Source organism: Carettochelys insculpta, chromosome 10 (genome assembly GCF_033958435.1).
Source record: "Carettochelys insculpta isolate YL-2023 chromosome 10, ASM3395843v1, whole genome shotgun sequence".
NCBI lineage: Eukaryota > Metazoa > Chordata > Testudines > Carettochelyidae > Carettochelys > Carettochelys insculpta.
Window position 1 is genome coordinate 11,815,248 of NC_134146.1, and position 17,768 is coordinate 11,833,015.

The window sequence follows — 17,768 nt, forward strand, 5'->3', positions numbered from 1 at the left end:
TTCTTTACTGAAATAGCAGGTTCTCTCTTCTCTTCCTTAGCACGTGTGCAGCTTGTACAGAAATAAAAGCACTTAAGAGTTACCGGGATGGTATCTGGTAAGTCATCATAACAGTGTCATCTGTATTTGCCATCAGTAACCAGAAAGGATCCTGAAGGACATATTTCATGAAATGTTCATTGTTTTTCAATTCAGTGCTCTTTTTTGTTCTATGATTATTTTCTGAAGAGTCGATGCTTCCAAAGTATTTGCTGGTATGACTTGTTTCACTGCCTTTAAAAATAACAAATATCTTTTATAATAAATATCAGATGTTCTATTTCAGGATCTTGTTTGAATCATGTTGTTATCTTCCACAGCAGGTGAACCCCTTTAGCTAATCAAAATTCCAGATGGAAGTGTACAACACAGATCCCCCTTAAAATGCTCTGTGTAGGCCACTTATCTTTGTATTTCCTACTAAGAGACACTTCCCACAATAGCTCTTGCTGCCAAAAATGGAATAGAAAGTTTGGAATGAAAAAAAGGAAAAGAAATTTATACTCCTCGTCCTATTGGCTGTTACCCAGAAAAGACTGCAGCTAAGAGAGGAACCCTATAACCTTATTTGTAGTCAAACTCCTATTCAAAATAGAATTGAACATTTTAGAGGGAAAATCTGGCCAATGTTTCTCAGAGGGTTTTTCTTTGTTTTTTTTTTTTAAATAATTCTAATATCTAAAGCATGGGTGTCCAACCTTTTGGCTTGCCTGGGCCACACTGAGTGAAGAGGAATTGTCTTGGGCCGCATATAAAATATATAATATAGTTAATGTATATAAATCACATAATCATGTTAAAAGTTTATGATCTTGTGGGGCCACATTACTAGCTGTCCAGGGCTGCATGAGGGCCGCGGGTTGGACACGCCTGATCTAAAGCTTTAGGTTTAATTAAATAAACAGTTTAAATTAGTGCTTTTCAAGAGAATATGGAAAAAAACACACTTACTTATCTGTCACAATTATTTCAAATATCTTCCTACCTGGCCTCACAGCCTCTCTCCAGCTAAAACAGCATATATTAAATTATCCCAAATACAGCCTAAAGAACATTTACGTGAGAAAAGTTACGCACTGTTGTAATTGTTCTTCGAGAGGCGCTATTCGTCTCTATTCGAGTTAGGTGTGCATGGCTGTCAGAAAATTTTTCCATAGCACCTACCAGTCAGGTCAGTGGACGTGGCTGCCTGTGTAAAGATTATATGACCCAGCCAGCCTAGCTCTCCCTTAGTTACGTCTTACCATCCACTTTGACAGTGAGGTAGAAGAGTGGGTTTTGAATAGATACGAGCAACACATCTTGAACAACAGTTACAACAGTGAGTAATTTTGATCATCTTTTGTTTATTGTAAAGGATTTTGATCAAGTGGTTCCTCAGTTTCTTAGAAAGTGTGTTGCATAGATGTTCACTGTAGTCAGCGTAGTATGTTGTGTGTTGTATGTTGTAATATGTGGTGGAAAAACACATTACAATCAACATACTACACTGACTACAGTGAACATCTATGCAACACGCTTTCTAAGAAACTGAGGAACCACTTGATCAACAGTGAGTAAATGTTTTATCTTCTTCAAGTGCTTGCTCAAATGTATTTGAGTTAGGGGATTCCCAAGCTAAACCCATGAGGAGTGGTTGGAATCAACACGTCTGACTCAAGGACAGCAGCACTGATGGCTGCGTCTTGTCTGGATTGCTGCACATCAGCAAAATGAGATGTAAAGAGGACCACATAGCAACAAGACAGACTTCCTGAAGAGGCAGATATGCCAGGAAGGTGGTTAAAGAGGCCCGAGCTCATGTGGAGTGGGCCACCATAGACAGAGGGAGACATTCACGAAATCATAAGATGCCCATATAAAGAACATGATCCAGGAAGAGATGCAAAGTGAAGAATCCAGGAGTCACTTCATCCACTCAGCAATGGCCAGAAAGAGCTGCATGGTCTTATGGAAGGGCTTGTTCTGCTTAACATAGAAGGTAAATGCCTGTCTCAGATTGAGGAAGTATAGCTGTTGCCCCTGCTAGGATCTATGATGTTTAGAGTAGACAACAGCATGAAAACGTGCTGGCTGGTATGGAACCTCGACACCACTTTCAGCAGGAAAGCTGGGTGAGGGTGGACAGTCTCCTTACAGAACACAGTGTACAGGGGCTCAGACATGAGGGCCTGGATATTGGACACCATTCTCGCACAGGTCACCAAGAAAGCTGCTTGCCAGGAAAGAGAGCAGAGAGCCCACAGGGAGGGCCATAAGCACCCAGAGGACCAGGTTAAGGTCCCAAACTGGGACTGGCCAGTGAACTGGCAGGTGAAGCACCCCAACATCGGGGTGTGCAAACACAAAATGTCCACTCTCTCCAGGATGAAAGGCCGAGATGGCCATCAGGTGAAGCTTTATGGAGGAAGAAGCAAGGCCTTGCTGCTTCAGGGAAAGGAATTAGACCGGCATGAGGGCGTGCTGATGGCACCAGCAAGAGAAGTGCGTCCATTTGGCCAGACGGGACCATCATGTAGACGGCTTGAGGCTACTAAGGGGAACCCATCACACTGGCCCCAAGCAAACCTGCTTGGCCGATTCAACCATGAGTCATCACGTCATGAGGAGACCAGAGGTCTGGGTGGTGAAGGTGGCCATGATTCCGTGTGATGAGGTCTGTAACCAAGGGAAGCTAAATGAGCAGAAGCATAGAGAGCTCCATCAGCGTGAGGTACCAGTGCTGGCAAGCCCATGCTGGGGCTATGAGGCTTATGTCCACCCTGTCCCTGCAAGTCTTGAGAAGTGCCTTGTGCACAAGGGGAGACAGAGAAAAATGTATAAAGCTGACTTGGGGTTCACGGTATGAGGAAAAGTAACAGAGAGTAAGCCGTGCTAGTCTATACACTATCAAAACAAAAAGCAGTCAAGTAGCACTTTAAAGCCTAGCAAAATAGTTTATTAGGTGAGCTTTCGTGGGACAGACCCACTTCTTCAGAGTGGAGTCTGCTCTGGTCTGAAGAAGTGGGTCTGTCCCACGAAAGCTCACCTAATAAACTATTTTGCTAGTCTTTAAAGTGTTACTTGACTACTTATTGGTATGAGGAAAGCAACTGCTATGAAGCTCAGGGTGAGGCCACGGAAGAAGAAGAATGCCGGACACTTGCAGTTGCTCCAAGACTTGAAGAGGTCCACCCAGAGAAAGCCCCACTTTTGGAAGATTGAGTGGAGGATGGTCATGCAGAGCAGCCACCCATGGGCCAGGTACTGGTGGGTGAGACAATCCACCAGCTGGTTCTGGACCCCTGTGAGATAGCTCACTCCTTTTACCTGGAGGCATCCTATGTAGAGTGCCCAGAGGCACAGAGCTTCTGAGCAGAGTGGGGAGGAGTGTACCCTCCCCGACAGCTGATGTAATACATACCTGTGGTATTGTCCATCAAAACCGCCACACTGCAGCTGCAGAAATAAGGTAGAAACACCAGACAACTGAGATGAATGGCCCAGAGCTTGTGCACGTTGGATATGGAGAGACAGCTCCTCCACTGTCCACAGCGCCCGAGTGGCGAGACATCCCAGATAGGCACCCCAGACCAAAGCGGATGCGTCCATGACCAGGAATGTGGTGGGCTGAGGGGGAAGGAAGAGAACACCCACGAGACTATTCTGCGGACAGACACCGGGGAAGGTGTTGGAGCAATGGGAAGGCCTTGTGATGACTATCTAAGCCGTCCTGGCCAACCACGCCTGGGGAGGGCAAAGACAGAGGCTGGCGAACAGGACCGTATATGCGCAAGCTGCAACGTAAACCAGTCGCCAAAGATATGTGCGGACATTGGTGACAGGCAACTCAGAGTAACAGAGCACAAGAGCTGGTCTAGAGCTTGGTAGTGGTGATGGGGAGGAACGTCTTATTTTGAGTGGTATCAAGAATTGCCCTGATGAATTTGATGCGGAGTTGGAATTTGGTGAGGACTTTGCCAAGTTGAGCAGCAGGCCCAGCCTATCCAGAAACTGTCTAGCGAATGCCACCTGAGCCTGATGAGAAGAGTGGCTCCACAGGAGCCAGTCATCCAGATATGAGTAGACCTGGATACCAGGGCAGTGGAGGAATGCTGCCATCACCACCATACACTTGCTAAAGACCCTGGAGGCCATGGAGAGCCCAAAAAGTAGGGCTGTAAACCGAAGGTGCAGGTGAACTGTGCATTGTGAACCATGAGCCAGAGATACAACCATCAGGAGGGATGCATGGAAATGTGGAGTAAGCGTCCTCTACATTGACAGCAGCACGCCAATCGCTGAATCCAGAGAGGGGATGGTAGTGCCTAGAGACATCAAGGGAAACCTGTGGACACAATAAACTTGTTAAGTTCCTGGAGGTCCAAAATGGGTTGCACAGTTTATCTTTGGGATCAGAAAATATTTGGAGTGGAATTCCTGGCCCATGTAAGAAGGGGACACCTCCTCTACCACCCCCAGGTCCAGAAGTGATTGTATCTCCCAGAGGAGGAGCTGCTTGTGGGAAGGGTCCCTGAAGGAGGACAGGCAAGGAGGGCGCGGGCAGCAGAATGTAAAGGGCTGGTGTATCCTGAAGAGAAAGTCTTGAGCCATCAGTCTGATGTAACGGCCCATCAGGCCAGGAGGAAGGGACAGACTCTGTTGAGAAATGACAGGGTAGGATCCAGTGGTGTGGGTACTCCCATCTCAAGCACACCAACAAAAGGACAGTGAAGGAGGATTTGGACTGCCCATGACCAGCCCCAAACTGCTGACAGCGAGGCTTGCAACGAGAATAGTGGGCCTTGCACTGGTAGAAATCCAAGCCTCCATGTGGTTGAAAGGGCCTGGACTCTTGCTGGTGCTGCGGCTTATGTGGTTTCCACTGCGTAGTCGGCCTATGCATACCCAAGGACTTCATAGTGCTATGAGAGTCCTTGAGGCTATGGAAGTGCGAGTCGGTTTGCTGAACGAACCACCCCACACAACTGGGGGGGCAGGGCTGGACCATTTGCTAGACCTCCAGTGGGAGGCCCAATGGTTGGAGTCACGTCACCCAGCACCAGCTATGATCAAGACCAAGCTGCTGCATCATTCACATCTAGAGTCGCTTGCAGGCAAGTTCACGAAACCACTTTGCCCTCTTGTATAAAGATCAAGAGCACCTCCTTCACGTCTTCAGGTAAAAAGATTTCTTGCACTTGAGGGCTGCAGCCCCTACAGGAGTCATAGTTGTAGTAACTGAGGATAACCAGGTGGTTAGCCACACTGAGTGCAAGACCCGCACTAGAGTAGACCTTTCTGCCAAAGAAGGTCAAAGCATTTAGTGTCCTTGGACTTCGGGGCCAGAGCTCATTGACCCTGATGCTTTTTTGGTGAACTGCATCCACCACCAAACAGGGTGGAGGATGCGTGTATATAAGGGCTCATACCCCTTCAGCCATGCACAATACTTGCACTCCACCCCACGAGCAGTGGGGGAATGGAGGCTGGTGTTTGCCAAATGGTGGAAGCAGTGGCCAGAATGGTTCTACGGAACAGGAAGGGCACACAAAAGGATTCCTCTGAAGCAAGAATGTCAATGGACTCGGCAACTTCGGCCACAGGGAGGTTGAAGCTGGAACCTGAATGGCGAAGGGGGTCCTGGAGCACTCAGAAGTCTGTGGGTGGAGGCTCCAAGACTGAAGCACCTGCCACTGCCTCATCTGGAGAGGAGCTGGAAGATGCCAATTGAGGTGCCACCAGCACTGGGTCCCCCGGCTGGTGAGGCAGGGAGCAGGGTGCCACCTCAGAAGGAGGACAACGAGAGTCCAGAGGTGGGCAGCTAACAGCAGCCTCAGGGGCTGTTGAGGTAGCTGTTGTATGCCACCCAGCAGAAAGCATGGTGGTGTCCTGTGATTTGTGGTATGTCCATAGTGTCCAAAAAGGCCACCAGGCAGGAGGCCACTGGGAAGCAGCAAAGTCTTGTTCTAGGCTAGGAGGGTCTGACACCCTGGAGCAAAGTAGGAAAGTCAAAACACGAAGGCCAAGGAGGAGCTGTTCCTGGACGAATCACCAGAGGATTGCGGCCAGCATTGAGCTTACAGTGTGTCATCTCGCAGACCTGAAAAAGCTAGCAAGAGCGGTGCCAAGAGCCGTCCCACTGCAGAGGAAAGTGGTGCTGTGCAGCACAGCCATACCCTGAAGAGACAGGAAGAGGAGAAACAGACCTGACTAGCACAGCACTGAGAGCGTGACTGGCACTGAGAGCGGAAACCTGAGTCAAGGTCTTGCACACTATTGAGGGCAGACACTGTGAGCCTGACCTGCAAGCGTCTTGCCAAGGGGAGCCACACTGGAAAGGGGAATAGGACCGAGTCAAAGCTTGTCCAGATCTGCTGCAGAATGAGGCTGAGATCAACAAATTCCGGAGCCTGAGGACAAGCCTCAAGGAGATGGCATTGGGACTGGTGAGGCATGGAGCTGAGCATCAATGCAGTAGGCAGAGCATGCCAAGGAGCCAGAAATCTGATCTGCCCGCAACGGAGACCCTGAATCATGAACGGGCTGGAAATGGAGGCTGCTAGTCAGACCGGTGATACCATGGATGGCTGTTGCAGGACTCAGCAGGCCAGGGACTCCAGCCGATGGCACCTGAACAGGAGCAGTCAGAAGCACAAGCTTACCCACAGATAGGTGCCATGGGCCTCAATATGCACCAGGGAGCTCATCATTTCTGAAAGTCCCGTGCTGCCTGGTATGTAACAGTTGTTCACAAACCAGCCAGCAGCAGATCACCTCTGGGCGAGTCCAGAAAGATAGGGCTCAGTGCACATGATAGAGTGCCATCAGGATCTTGGGCCCCAAGCGTGTCTGATACCTTCTGCACTGCTGAATCTGTGTTAGTGCTGACAACCTAAGCACCTTGGAGGTGCACACTGGAGAATGAGTGGTGCTGCACTGAAGGTTTGGGGAGAGTCAAGACCCTTCTTGGCACCAACCCGAGGGCTGAGGATGGCATTCTGTGCACAGAGGACAAAGGTGTGGAGCCTTGCTGCAGGGGTTAGAGAAACAACTCCACAAGGAGCTGCTGGAGCCAAAAGTCACACCTCCTTACAAAGTCCTGGGATTGAAGCCCCTGAATATATGGCAGGTATCTGTCTGATGAACTTCATCCAAACAACAAAGTTGTGAGGGTGGCTTGGTGGTATGTACTTTAAGCAGTCATAATATTACTTAAAGCCCTGGAACCTTTTCATTCCCTTAACCCCAGGAGGGGAAAATGTCAGGAGAAGGGAAAAGACCTTCCCTACCCAATGACCATCTAACACTAACTGAACTAATACAATGAATGTGCTGAAGACAACTATTTACTAGGAAACTCTGGCACAGCAAAAGGTATTTAAGTCACAAAATAGGAACAGCCTCACAGGACAAGCCAGTAAGAAAGGAACATAAGGCATGTCTGGTCAGCTGAGCCATATATAATCTTTGCATAGGTGCCACTCCAGGGGGCTCCCCAGCCAACCTGACTGGTAATGGCTAGGGAAAAAATCTTCTGACACCTCTGCATGCATGTGCACGTACACTCAACTCTGACAGATATAAGCAGGCACCTGAAGAATTAATGGTTCCCCATTTTCAATAAGCTATTAAAGCAGCCTGGCACACATGATGCTATGTGAATTTTTTTCTATCTTAAGATCACTGTAAGTTTATAAATAGATTAAAGGAGTGTGATTTTACTGTAAAGTCTGAGGGCCAAGTGACATCTGCAATAGCTCACAATCCCCCTTCCAATGATTCATAAGAGTGTGTGTGTGTGTGTGTGTGTGTGTATATATACAGAGAGAGAGAGAGAGAGAGAGAGAGAGACACACACACACACCCCCACCCCCACACACCCCCACCCCCGCATAGAGCTGGAAGGGACCTTGGGAGGTCATTGGAGTCCAGTCCCCTGCCCTCTTGGTGGGGTCAAGCACCATCCCCCCCTTTTTTTTTTTTTAAATCTATTTGCCCTAGATCCCTAAATGGCCCCCTCAAGGACTGAACTCACAACCCTGGGTATAGCAGGCCACTGCGCCATCCCTCCCCACTAAACACCACTGCACTGGCCAGGATTCAAACCCTGGGCAGCTGCTAGGAAAGCAGCTATACTCACCACTATAGAACTGAAAGGGACCTTGAGAAGTCATCAGGTTTAGTCACCTGCACTCACAGCAGGTCCTATCACCAATCCTGACAATTTTTTTTTTTAACCTGATCTGCCCCAGACCTTTGAAAGGCCCCTAAAGGGCTGAACTCACAACCCTAGGTCTACAAGGCCCATGCTCTAACCACTGAATTACATTCAGCCAATGAAGGTTACCTGTTCTGCTCTCTGACATGCCACAACCATTGGATCCAGATCCCAATGACTCAGCAGCTGCTGACACACCACTTCCTGATGAAGCTGAGCCAGTGCCTGAACACGCATCCTCTTGAAGAAAAATACCAAGTAAATCACTGGATAGAGAGAGAGCATCACTATTTTGAGCTTCCATTGGAGAATCAATCTGGGTGAGCAAAAAGTGAAGTCATGACCATATATTCACTAAACAGTTACATTAAGCACATGGGACAGACTTAAGTTCTTTACATAAAATGTACCTTTTCATAGAGAAAAGGGACAGCTGCACAACACACAGGTAATCTGACGGATACTCTGAGCATGTAGAAGGAAGTTGGTTAACAGGTTGCTGGGTAATCTCATAGATCAAGTATTTAGATTTCAACCACATATTCTTCAACGTAAGTTAAAAAACCAAATCCCTCTCTTCAATATACGGAAATAGTTTTTGGGGGGGACAGCATTAATGTAAGTTCATTATGCTGGAGCCATTTGACTTATTCTACAACAAGTTTCTACTGGGACAGAAAAGATTAGGATATGCACCTATTGTAACAACTAAAATGGTGTCACTTGCTACAATCGTTATCACCATTGCAGTGCACACTGACTAAAAAGATAAGGCTTATCTAGGAAGGACCTGGGGATTACAGTGGATGAATCAACAGGGTACCCTTGTAGCCAAGGCTAATGGCATATTGGATGCGTTTGGAGGAGCATTTCTAGCAGATCTAGGTAAGTTACTATTCCCTTCTATTCAGCACTCATGAGACCACATATGGAGTCCAGTTCTGGGCCCCCCCCAGCATAGAAAGGATGCAGACACATTGGAGAGGGTCCAGCAGAGGGCAACCAAAATGATTTGGGGGCTGGAGCACATGGCCTACCAGGAGAAGCTGAGGGATTTGGCTTATTTAGTTTGCCGAAGAGAAGAGTGAGGATGATTTGATAGCAGCCTTCAACTTCCTGAAGGGGGCTCTAAAGAGGATGGAGAGAGGCTGTTCTCAGTAGTGACAGATGGCAGAACAAGGGGCAATGGTCTCAAGTTCCAGTGGATGAGGTCTAGGTTGGATATCAGGAAAAACTTTCACCAGGAGCGAGGTGAAGCACTGGAATGCATTACCTGGAGAGGTGGTTTAATCTCCATCCCTAAGATTTTTCAAGTCCCAGCCTGACGAAGTCCTGTCTGGGATGATTTAGTTAGGGTTTGGCAGGGGCCTGGACTCGACCTCCTGAGGCCTAGAATTCTATGATCTACACTCAGTTCCCTCAGGAAGAAACTACATTTGTAGAAACATATTTTAACTGGCACCTGTTGAAACTCCAAAACCTGGGATTCTTTCATTCGGTAACATCCAGGACCAAAGAGTCCAAGGACTGAGAGGATAAAGAGCCAGACAGACCAGTGGCTAGAGCCCAGAGCCAGGCAGCCACATCTGGGCTGGTGGCGAAAGAGAAGGGGGACAGCAGTGGCCAGGGACTGGGGAGCCAGCAGAAGATAGGAATTGGGAAGCCGTCAGTGACAGCTGGGAGGGGAGCCCAGGAGCAGGACCTAGAGATCTGCAGAGGGGCATTGACCTTCCCTGGTGCAGTAAAATTTGGGACTGTTCAGGTCCTGATGGTGCCAGACCAGGGAGATTCAATCTGTATATGATTAGTGCACTCTAGAGACAGTTTACAGTTCAGTGAGTCACAGTATGTTTTCTAATCATGTCTCCTCACAGTGCTGTACATAGTGTGGATAGGTTCACATGCACACAAGAACAGAGGCACCTCGCCATCACTGCTTGTGTGCCTGTAAAAGATCGTAAGGGCAGAGTGGCCACAACCATCCTTTGGATGCCTTGCAATTCAAGGCATGTATTGCTGAGGAGTGCTAGAAGCTGAAACAAGGGGTAAGTCATGGGATCCACATTGATTACATCTCAAAAAGCCTGTTACTGAAAAATAAGCAACCATCCTAAGATTGTGAGCATGTGGAATTCCACTCACGACAGCCAGTAAGCAGAATCTAATGGCAGCAATAACTGGATAGTGGGGGGCGGGGGAGAGAGAGTCTTGTCTATATCAAAACAGAAACTCAAGTACTGCTCCTCTGAACTGGACATCTGCTTTGGCAGCCATGTCAAGTGCATTATGCTTGACAAAAACTATTGGGCTGCTCCAGGCATCTGCCTTATGTATCTCAGGCTACATCTACACTGTGCCCCTTCAGAAACTTGAAACAGGACACACAATTTGCATATCCTGTTTTGAGTCAATTTTGAAATAGGCTATTTGTGATTTGGCACAAAATACAGCACTACTTCGAGGCATCCCTTAACTTGTCCCACAATGAGAGACACAGAATGCCAAAATAGCACACCCTGTAACTCGAAAAATGTTTCAAAAGACTGGGCATATTTCCTAGAGACGGAGTTACTATTTTGGGATACCTCAATATTCCGAAATACCTCCACAGTGTAAACAGCCTCAGAGACTGGCACGTTCCTGCAGCAACAAGAAGCTGCTGCCTGTGACCTAAAGTGTGCCTTAATGACTGGAGGAAAAGGCTTGCTAGCCAACTTGCAGCAGGTGGAAATATATTTTGTGTATTGGTGTTTATTGGACTGACTTTTCAATGTGCTGGATATGGCTATGCCAAGGGGGTGGGGAGGATGGAGTCTGAAAGGTTTAGTCTTGTTGAGATAACAGAGCAGGGCCCCGCAAACAGCCAGAGTATAAAGCCTCATCAGAAGTCCTTACGTTTGACATTGTTCACTGCGGTGAAGAGGTCTATGGTAAGGGGTCTCACACTGATGGATTATCATCAGGTCAAGAACAGATTTCTGCAATGACCACTCAAGAGTAGTTAAGTTCCAGCTCAAAAGTCTGGAAAGTGGTCTGACTTCTAATACATTTAGAGCTACCAAGGTTGCTCTGTGCTGAAGATTCCATTCCCAGAACTTAATGGCTTCCAAAAAGAGATGGGATGATATAGGTTCTCTTTGCTTACTGTAGTGCCAATGTGTCATCTGTCAGTACATGCACCACAAAGTTCTGGAGAACATGCAGGAAAGCTACACAGACTAGCCTGACAGCTTAGGCCCAAGAGATTCATGTAGAACTTCAGGTGATTCTGACACCATGAACCTTGCATCTGAAGGTGGTTCAACAGGGTGCCCCAGCCCGTTCCTGACATCTGAAACTAGAACTTGCACTGGAAGAGTAGTCTCTCCCATTCAATAGATCTAGCCACTACCTGAAGACCTGTAGGACTCGAGGCAAAACTACAACTTGTCCTCTTATATGAGTAGGTAGGCGTAGGTGGTCCTCAACTCTGTTGTGGAATCCACTGACAAAGCCTGGCAACTGGGCTCATATGCACATGCAGACATATGGCCTAAAAGCTCAAGGAACAAATGCGATATTGTCAATTTGACTACAGATTATGTACTCATCAACTAAAGGGACCAGAACCTGTCCTCAAGAAGATTCCTTTGTCAATCTGGAGCTGATGAGAGTTCCTATTAACCCTACTGACTGGAAAAGGACAATTTCTTGTAGTGCTCCAGGAACCCCAAGAGGAAACACAGGGGAAAAAAAAACATGACGTAGGGCTGTTTCAATCTTTGCCTGGGCCCTGTCTTATCAGCCAGCTGCCTAGATGGGGATTCACGAAAAGGGAAATTGTTCTACAAACCGAGAATGCATCAAATGTTTGGAGTCATGACTGAGAAAGCTGTTGTGCCCAATTGTACTTCAGATACATCTTTGCCTCACGTTCTATCTATTGTAAAAACGTTTCGTGTCTAAGGTATTCAGGGAGCCTTTCCGAAGAGTGGAGGAGCACAGATCCTCAAAAGCATGAAGTCATGGATCTTGCTGAAAGATCCAACAATCTCCTGGACTCTTCCATTTCTGTTCTCTCTCTTTGAAGTACGGTAATCATGACTGATCACTTCAGTATGCCACATGAGGACACTGCACTGGCTCAGACCAAATGTTTACAGCATTATTTTTCTATCACATTCTAATATTTGTTTGCTTTTGACTACCACTTCACATTTAACAGAAGCTTCCATTGGAGGAGTTTGTAGTGACATTTCATTTTCTCATACAGTTACAGAGAGGTAGCTGTGTTTGTTTGTTTTGTCAGGATACAGACTAACAAAAAAGAGCAGTTATATAGCACTTTGAAGACTAACAAAATAATTTCTTAGGTGATGAGCTTTTGTGGGGCAGTATAACACTATTCCCAGATCTGAAGAAGTGGGTCTGCCCCACGAAGGCTCATTACATAATAAATGTTATATTAAATCATTAATTTGAAAACTTGATACAAGGAAAAGCATCTAGCAAGCACACAAACTTCTGTAGTGATCCAGGTTACTGTAGGTCAATATCTTCACTTCGCATTTATGATATGCCTTCATACTTTAGAAATGAATCCAGACTACTTGTCTCATTACAAATGAAAGTGCCCTACTTAAAATAATAAGCTTTATGGTTCACTGTGGATAAAGTAGTTGAAAAAAGTCATTCCCCCTCCCTTGTCTAAAACAGAATTTTACCAAACAAAAGAAATCAAAAAGGTCTAAGTTCAGAAACTGTTGACCAATCGTAACTATGAATTAGTCTTTTTTTTTTAGTATTTTAATCTAATTCACCTCTAAGAGGAAACTATGCAGGGTCTGTTTAAACTAGTTAAGACTTATACACTCATATGGCACTCACTGTATGCTCTCTCTCCACTTGGAATTTTCTTAATATGCCAAGAAAATGGCTATAGCTCCACAGAGCATTAGCTGAACACACACAGCACTATAAGACAACAATTCTATGAAGCAAAAGTTATAAACAGGATTCACTCCCTTGCATTATAGACTGGGATTTTCCAATGAGTGCTAAAGTAAAATGCATTAGAGATTCTTAATTCTGAAAATAAAACACTGGGAGATGGCAAATATTTATTATTTTGGCGCTAGTAACTCCAGTGTATCAATTAGTATCAATGCATTTTGCATCAACTACATCATCAGAAAAGTCAAAAACTCCCAGCAACTGTTTTTAGGGACTCCATATTGTTTAACACTGCTATGACATCTATTACAATTAACTGCATAATATTTAATGATTCACAGGTACTCAACTATTTTTATATATCTATATCTATCTTGTTTACACACATACACCCTCCCCCGCAACATACAACACAGTTTAAGGGCTAAAAAGAGTCCAAAGTATTTCACTATTAGTTGACTTCAGTGTTGTTAAAACCTGTAGAGCAAATACTATTACAACAGAGATCCTCAGATTTTTCTGAATTTTAACACCAACACATTGATTCTTGAAATTCAAAGAATCTGACTTAAAGAGGAAAGTTACTCATGGGCCTTACAAATTTTACTATACCAGGTAGAAAAACAAAAAGCTAAAAAGGGGGTGCATGTATTTTTTTATTTGAGGAAATGAATATACATGTATGTACAGTAAAACCCTATTATCTAAACCCTGGTTATCCAATGTTGGACAACAGAGGTTGCTTAATCTCCCTCAGCCCCATGAAGCCAGCAGCCTGACCCACACAGCTGGCTGGGGGAGCCAGCTCTTCCGCAGCCAACAGCTCTGCCCGGGGACGGCTGGGGCTCCGTGCAGGCGGCAGGGGTGGCTGACTGCCTGGGGACCCAGCCCCAGGGCAGCTGGTGGGCCACCCAAGGAGCTACCTGCCTGCTGTGAAGAAAGTCAGCAACTCCCCTCTGCTCCCCCGCCCGATTATGCAACATAATTGGTAGGTGGGTGGGTGTTCTTATATTCGTCTCTTCATTTCATCTGCCAATGTAGTAATACCTTGGATTTTAAAATTACAAATATATTTTGTCCACAGTTAAATTTCTACCTATCTGCCCCTAACTTCTTTTAACCAAATATTTAAAATAAGTTGCTAAGATGATTTCTTAGAGTAAGATTCAATTCTCTTTACAGAAAGACTATTATGAATTCATGTTAACTGAATAAAATGTAATAGTCTTATTAGGTGTGCGCGCACGCACGCACGCACACACACACACACACACACAGAGATTTAAAAAAAAAGTTCCCAAACCTTATAACAAACAGGAAAAAAAAGAGACAAGTAAAAGCCTATGCTATTTTGTTCAGTACGAAAACAAATTTCATTTCCCTTAAATTTAACTGGAATGAGCTCCTTCAAAACACTTGAATTTCTGATCTAAACTTGTCGGTAAGTTTAAAGAGATTACGATGAATTTTAGCAGCAAAAAGCAAGTTGTATAATTTTGAAGGTGATGTTACGTGCATTTCTGTTGGGCCAATAAACTCAATTTTAAGAGCTTCTCTGAACTATTTGTGCTCATAGACTTTGAAAAAATAACTATGTTCAAAGCGTAAAGATGTATTTTTCTCTGGAAATTATATGCAATACTTACAGAAAGGGATCCTTCTTGGCAGGTGTCATCTGCTGTGGCTGCTCTTTCAATCAAAGCTCCATGCAAACCAGTAGCGTTTCCACTTTCAGCACTTTTGGGGGTCTCTTCTAATTGCAGAAGGTTTAACTGTAGCGGAGAACTGCACCTTGACTGGAACAACGGTGGTGAAGCCTGATCTTGAGGACCAAGAGACTGTGGAGTAGAGGAACGGGATAGATCATTTCGTGATTCCATGGCAGGAGCCTTTTCACTTTCTACTGGTATATTGTAATGGAATGGTTGCACTGGAAAGAAAGTATGTTGAGGGAAAGGATTTGGGGCAGCTAGTGGTGGCTGTGCTGAAAGCAATGACTGTGAAGAGAAAGCAGGACCAGCAGAAAAGTTAGGTTGGCTGTTGTAAACTGTCGGGGGTAAATTATTATTCATTTGAGGGTACACGTAATTGGGGAGCACAAGTGCTACCACTGGCGTTACAAGAGGTGCAGAGAACTGCAATAGCTGCATAGGACAATTCTTTCCAGAGTCTGGTATATCACTGAAACCAGAAAGGCAAGCCTCAGGACTTGGCACCTCAGTTCCTGCTGCTGAAAAAACTGGAAGTGGATATGCAGGCATAACAGCAGGGAAAGACACAGCTGAATGGGTAGCTTGAGAAGTATCTGATGGTGACCAAGCTGTACTATTTAGGCCTTGCAGAGGGAATCTATGTGGGGGTTTGGTTCCAGAAGTTGTACTGTCAGAAGATTCCTGTGGTTTAATTCGTTTTGATTTTGCTTTCCTGTTCTTTCCACTTTTCCTCCAGGACTGATCTATTCCACAAGTACCATTTCTTTGCCCACGAGCACCTGGAAGACAGTGAAGAAAAAAATTACCTCAAATTGCAAAATGTCCCCTTTAAGTAATTCTCAGACGCTTGTGTTTTTTTGCTCTGTTCCAACAGAATGGAACGGTCAAGGGAGTGGTCACATTAGTTTTTCCATCTCTCACACACAGATTTGCAGGACAAACTATATTAGCATAATTAGAGAAAGAAAAAAGAAAATCAAGAAATAAAAGCTCCATATACTTTGTGCCCACATGTAGCCCTTCACTCCTTTGGTCAACAGTTTTGATGCAGGGACTGTAGTGTGAGTGACTGAGTACACCTAAGATGCTCCTCTGATCAATAAGAACAGCAACTACAATAAGAGACAATTTAGTCCATTTTGTTTTAGAGACTCATTGCTACTGAGGCCTTCTGTTTGGGAGGAAGCTGAAGACTCAAGCAAACAAGCAAAAGAGGTGCTGACCAAACAGTGGATACATTCAGAACAAAAGGTGCAGTAAAACTAGAAGATTTTTACTTTTTGTTTTGAGGAAATGCACACAATGGGAAAGAAGTGTAAAGCTAGATGCTCTGTTACATAAATCGCATGTGGAAGACTATACTATCTTTTTTTGTTATAAACTAAACAAGTGTCAATAGTTAACTGGATTGCTGCAAGAAAAATTCATAAATTTCAAACATTTGAAAATCTCCATTCTGGCACATACTTGTCAGAAGGAAGGAAAGAGAGTTTCTTTATCAGTGATGGTACTAAACCTTTGCTGTGGATTGTGAATACTATGTACACTCATTCCCCACTATACGAGCGCAACTGGTTCCTAACTTTTTGCTCGTAGGCGAAAACTCGTAAGAGGGACACTAAAAATTCCTATTAAAATACTTGTAAAAGACACTAATTGGTTCCAAGTGCTGGGAGTGGCAGCAGGTAGCACTGCTTTTCAAAAGTAAGTGAACCTGGGGTTGGGATGGGGCTAAAGGTTGGGGACCGTTTGGGGTCATGAGCGGGCGGGAGGGAGGATGGGTTAAAACCTGCAGGCGGCTTAGCTGGAGGAGGTGGCGGCTTGTTCCTCCTGGCTGCACCAGGAGGTACCTGTGGGGGAGGGGGGGGCACAAGGGGGTTTGGAACGGAATGGAACAGGATGGGGTGGGTGTTGTGCAGGGAGCTGTGGGCTGGGAGGGGCTGTGGATTTCCCCATCCCCCAGCCAGGGACACCGTGGCCGGCTCAGCTTCAGCCATGGGGCTGTGGGTCTTCCCGTGCCCCAGCCAGGGACCCTACAGCCACCTCAGCTCCAGCTGCAGGGCTGTGGGTCTCCCCGCCCCCTGGCCAGGGACCACAGCTGGAGCAAAGCCAGCCACAAGGCTGCTACTCTCGTGGCCACCCCACCCCCGTGCCAATGACTGTGGCTTGAGTGGAGCCAGCCACAGGGCTCGCTGCCGGATTCCCCCTGCCCCTTGGCCGGCAACCCCACAGCTAGAGCGGAGCCAGCTGCAGGGCTACCACTCTCATCCCCCCTCCCCCGTTCTGCCAGGGACCCTGCAGGGCGGCCGAACTCACCCCCCACCCCCGCCTGCTGGCGACCCCGTGGCTGCAGCACAGCCAGCCACAGGGCTGCCATTCTCTCCATCCCCCACTGAGGAGCCAGTGGCTGGAGTGCAGCCAGCCTGGGGGCTGCGGGACACTCTGCTCCTCCTCCCCTGCCGCTGGGCTGCTGCACTCACCCTCCTTTCCCCACCAGGGACCCAGAGGCTGGAGCGCAGCCAGCTATGGCTTGTATTAGTGAGGGAAGTTCACTCCTCTAGTGAACATTGGTATGTATGTGTCTCCCTCGTTTTAAACGAGTACTCGTAAGTCAAGTACTTGTTAAACGAGGGATGTGTGTATGTCAATAGCCATCAGGGTACATGTGCCATAATGAAAGTATGAAATTCTGCCCCCCTCAAGACAAGAGACTGACACTGCTGATCTGAAGTCAGCTAAATTATAATGCATTTAGTTCCCTATCCTATTAAATGACCATTTTTCGTGATTATTTTCATTCATCACCATCACAAAATTATTTATAAGTGAGTTGATCCACCAGTTTCAAAACATGAAATGAGGCTTCCCTTTGTTTTTAATACTAA

General features: G+C 46.1%; 1 protein-coding gene across 2 annotated transcripts in view; it reads right to left on the reverse strand.

Annotated features, from left to right (window-relative positions):
• The window catches only part of PER2 (period circadian regulator 2), a 90,390-nt gene that overhangs the window by 7,699 nt on the left and 64,923 nt on the right, over positions 1-17,768 (reverse strand). For both annotated transcript variants that reach the window (XM_075003798.1, XM_075003799.1), the window contains 3 exons: positions 14,818-15,662; positions 8,369-8,555; positions 84-273 (listed from right to left, as the gene is read on the reverse strand). In XM_075003798.1, coding sequence (XP_074859899.1) covers positions 84-273; positions 8,369-8,555; positions 14,818-15,662 — 1,222 coding nt within the window. The remainder of the gene's footprint in view (positions 1-83; positions 274-8,368; positions 8,556-14,817; positions 15,663-17,768) is intronic.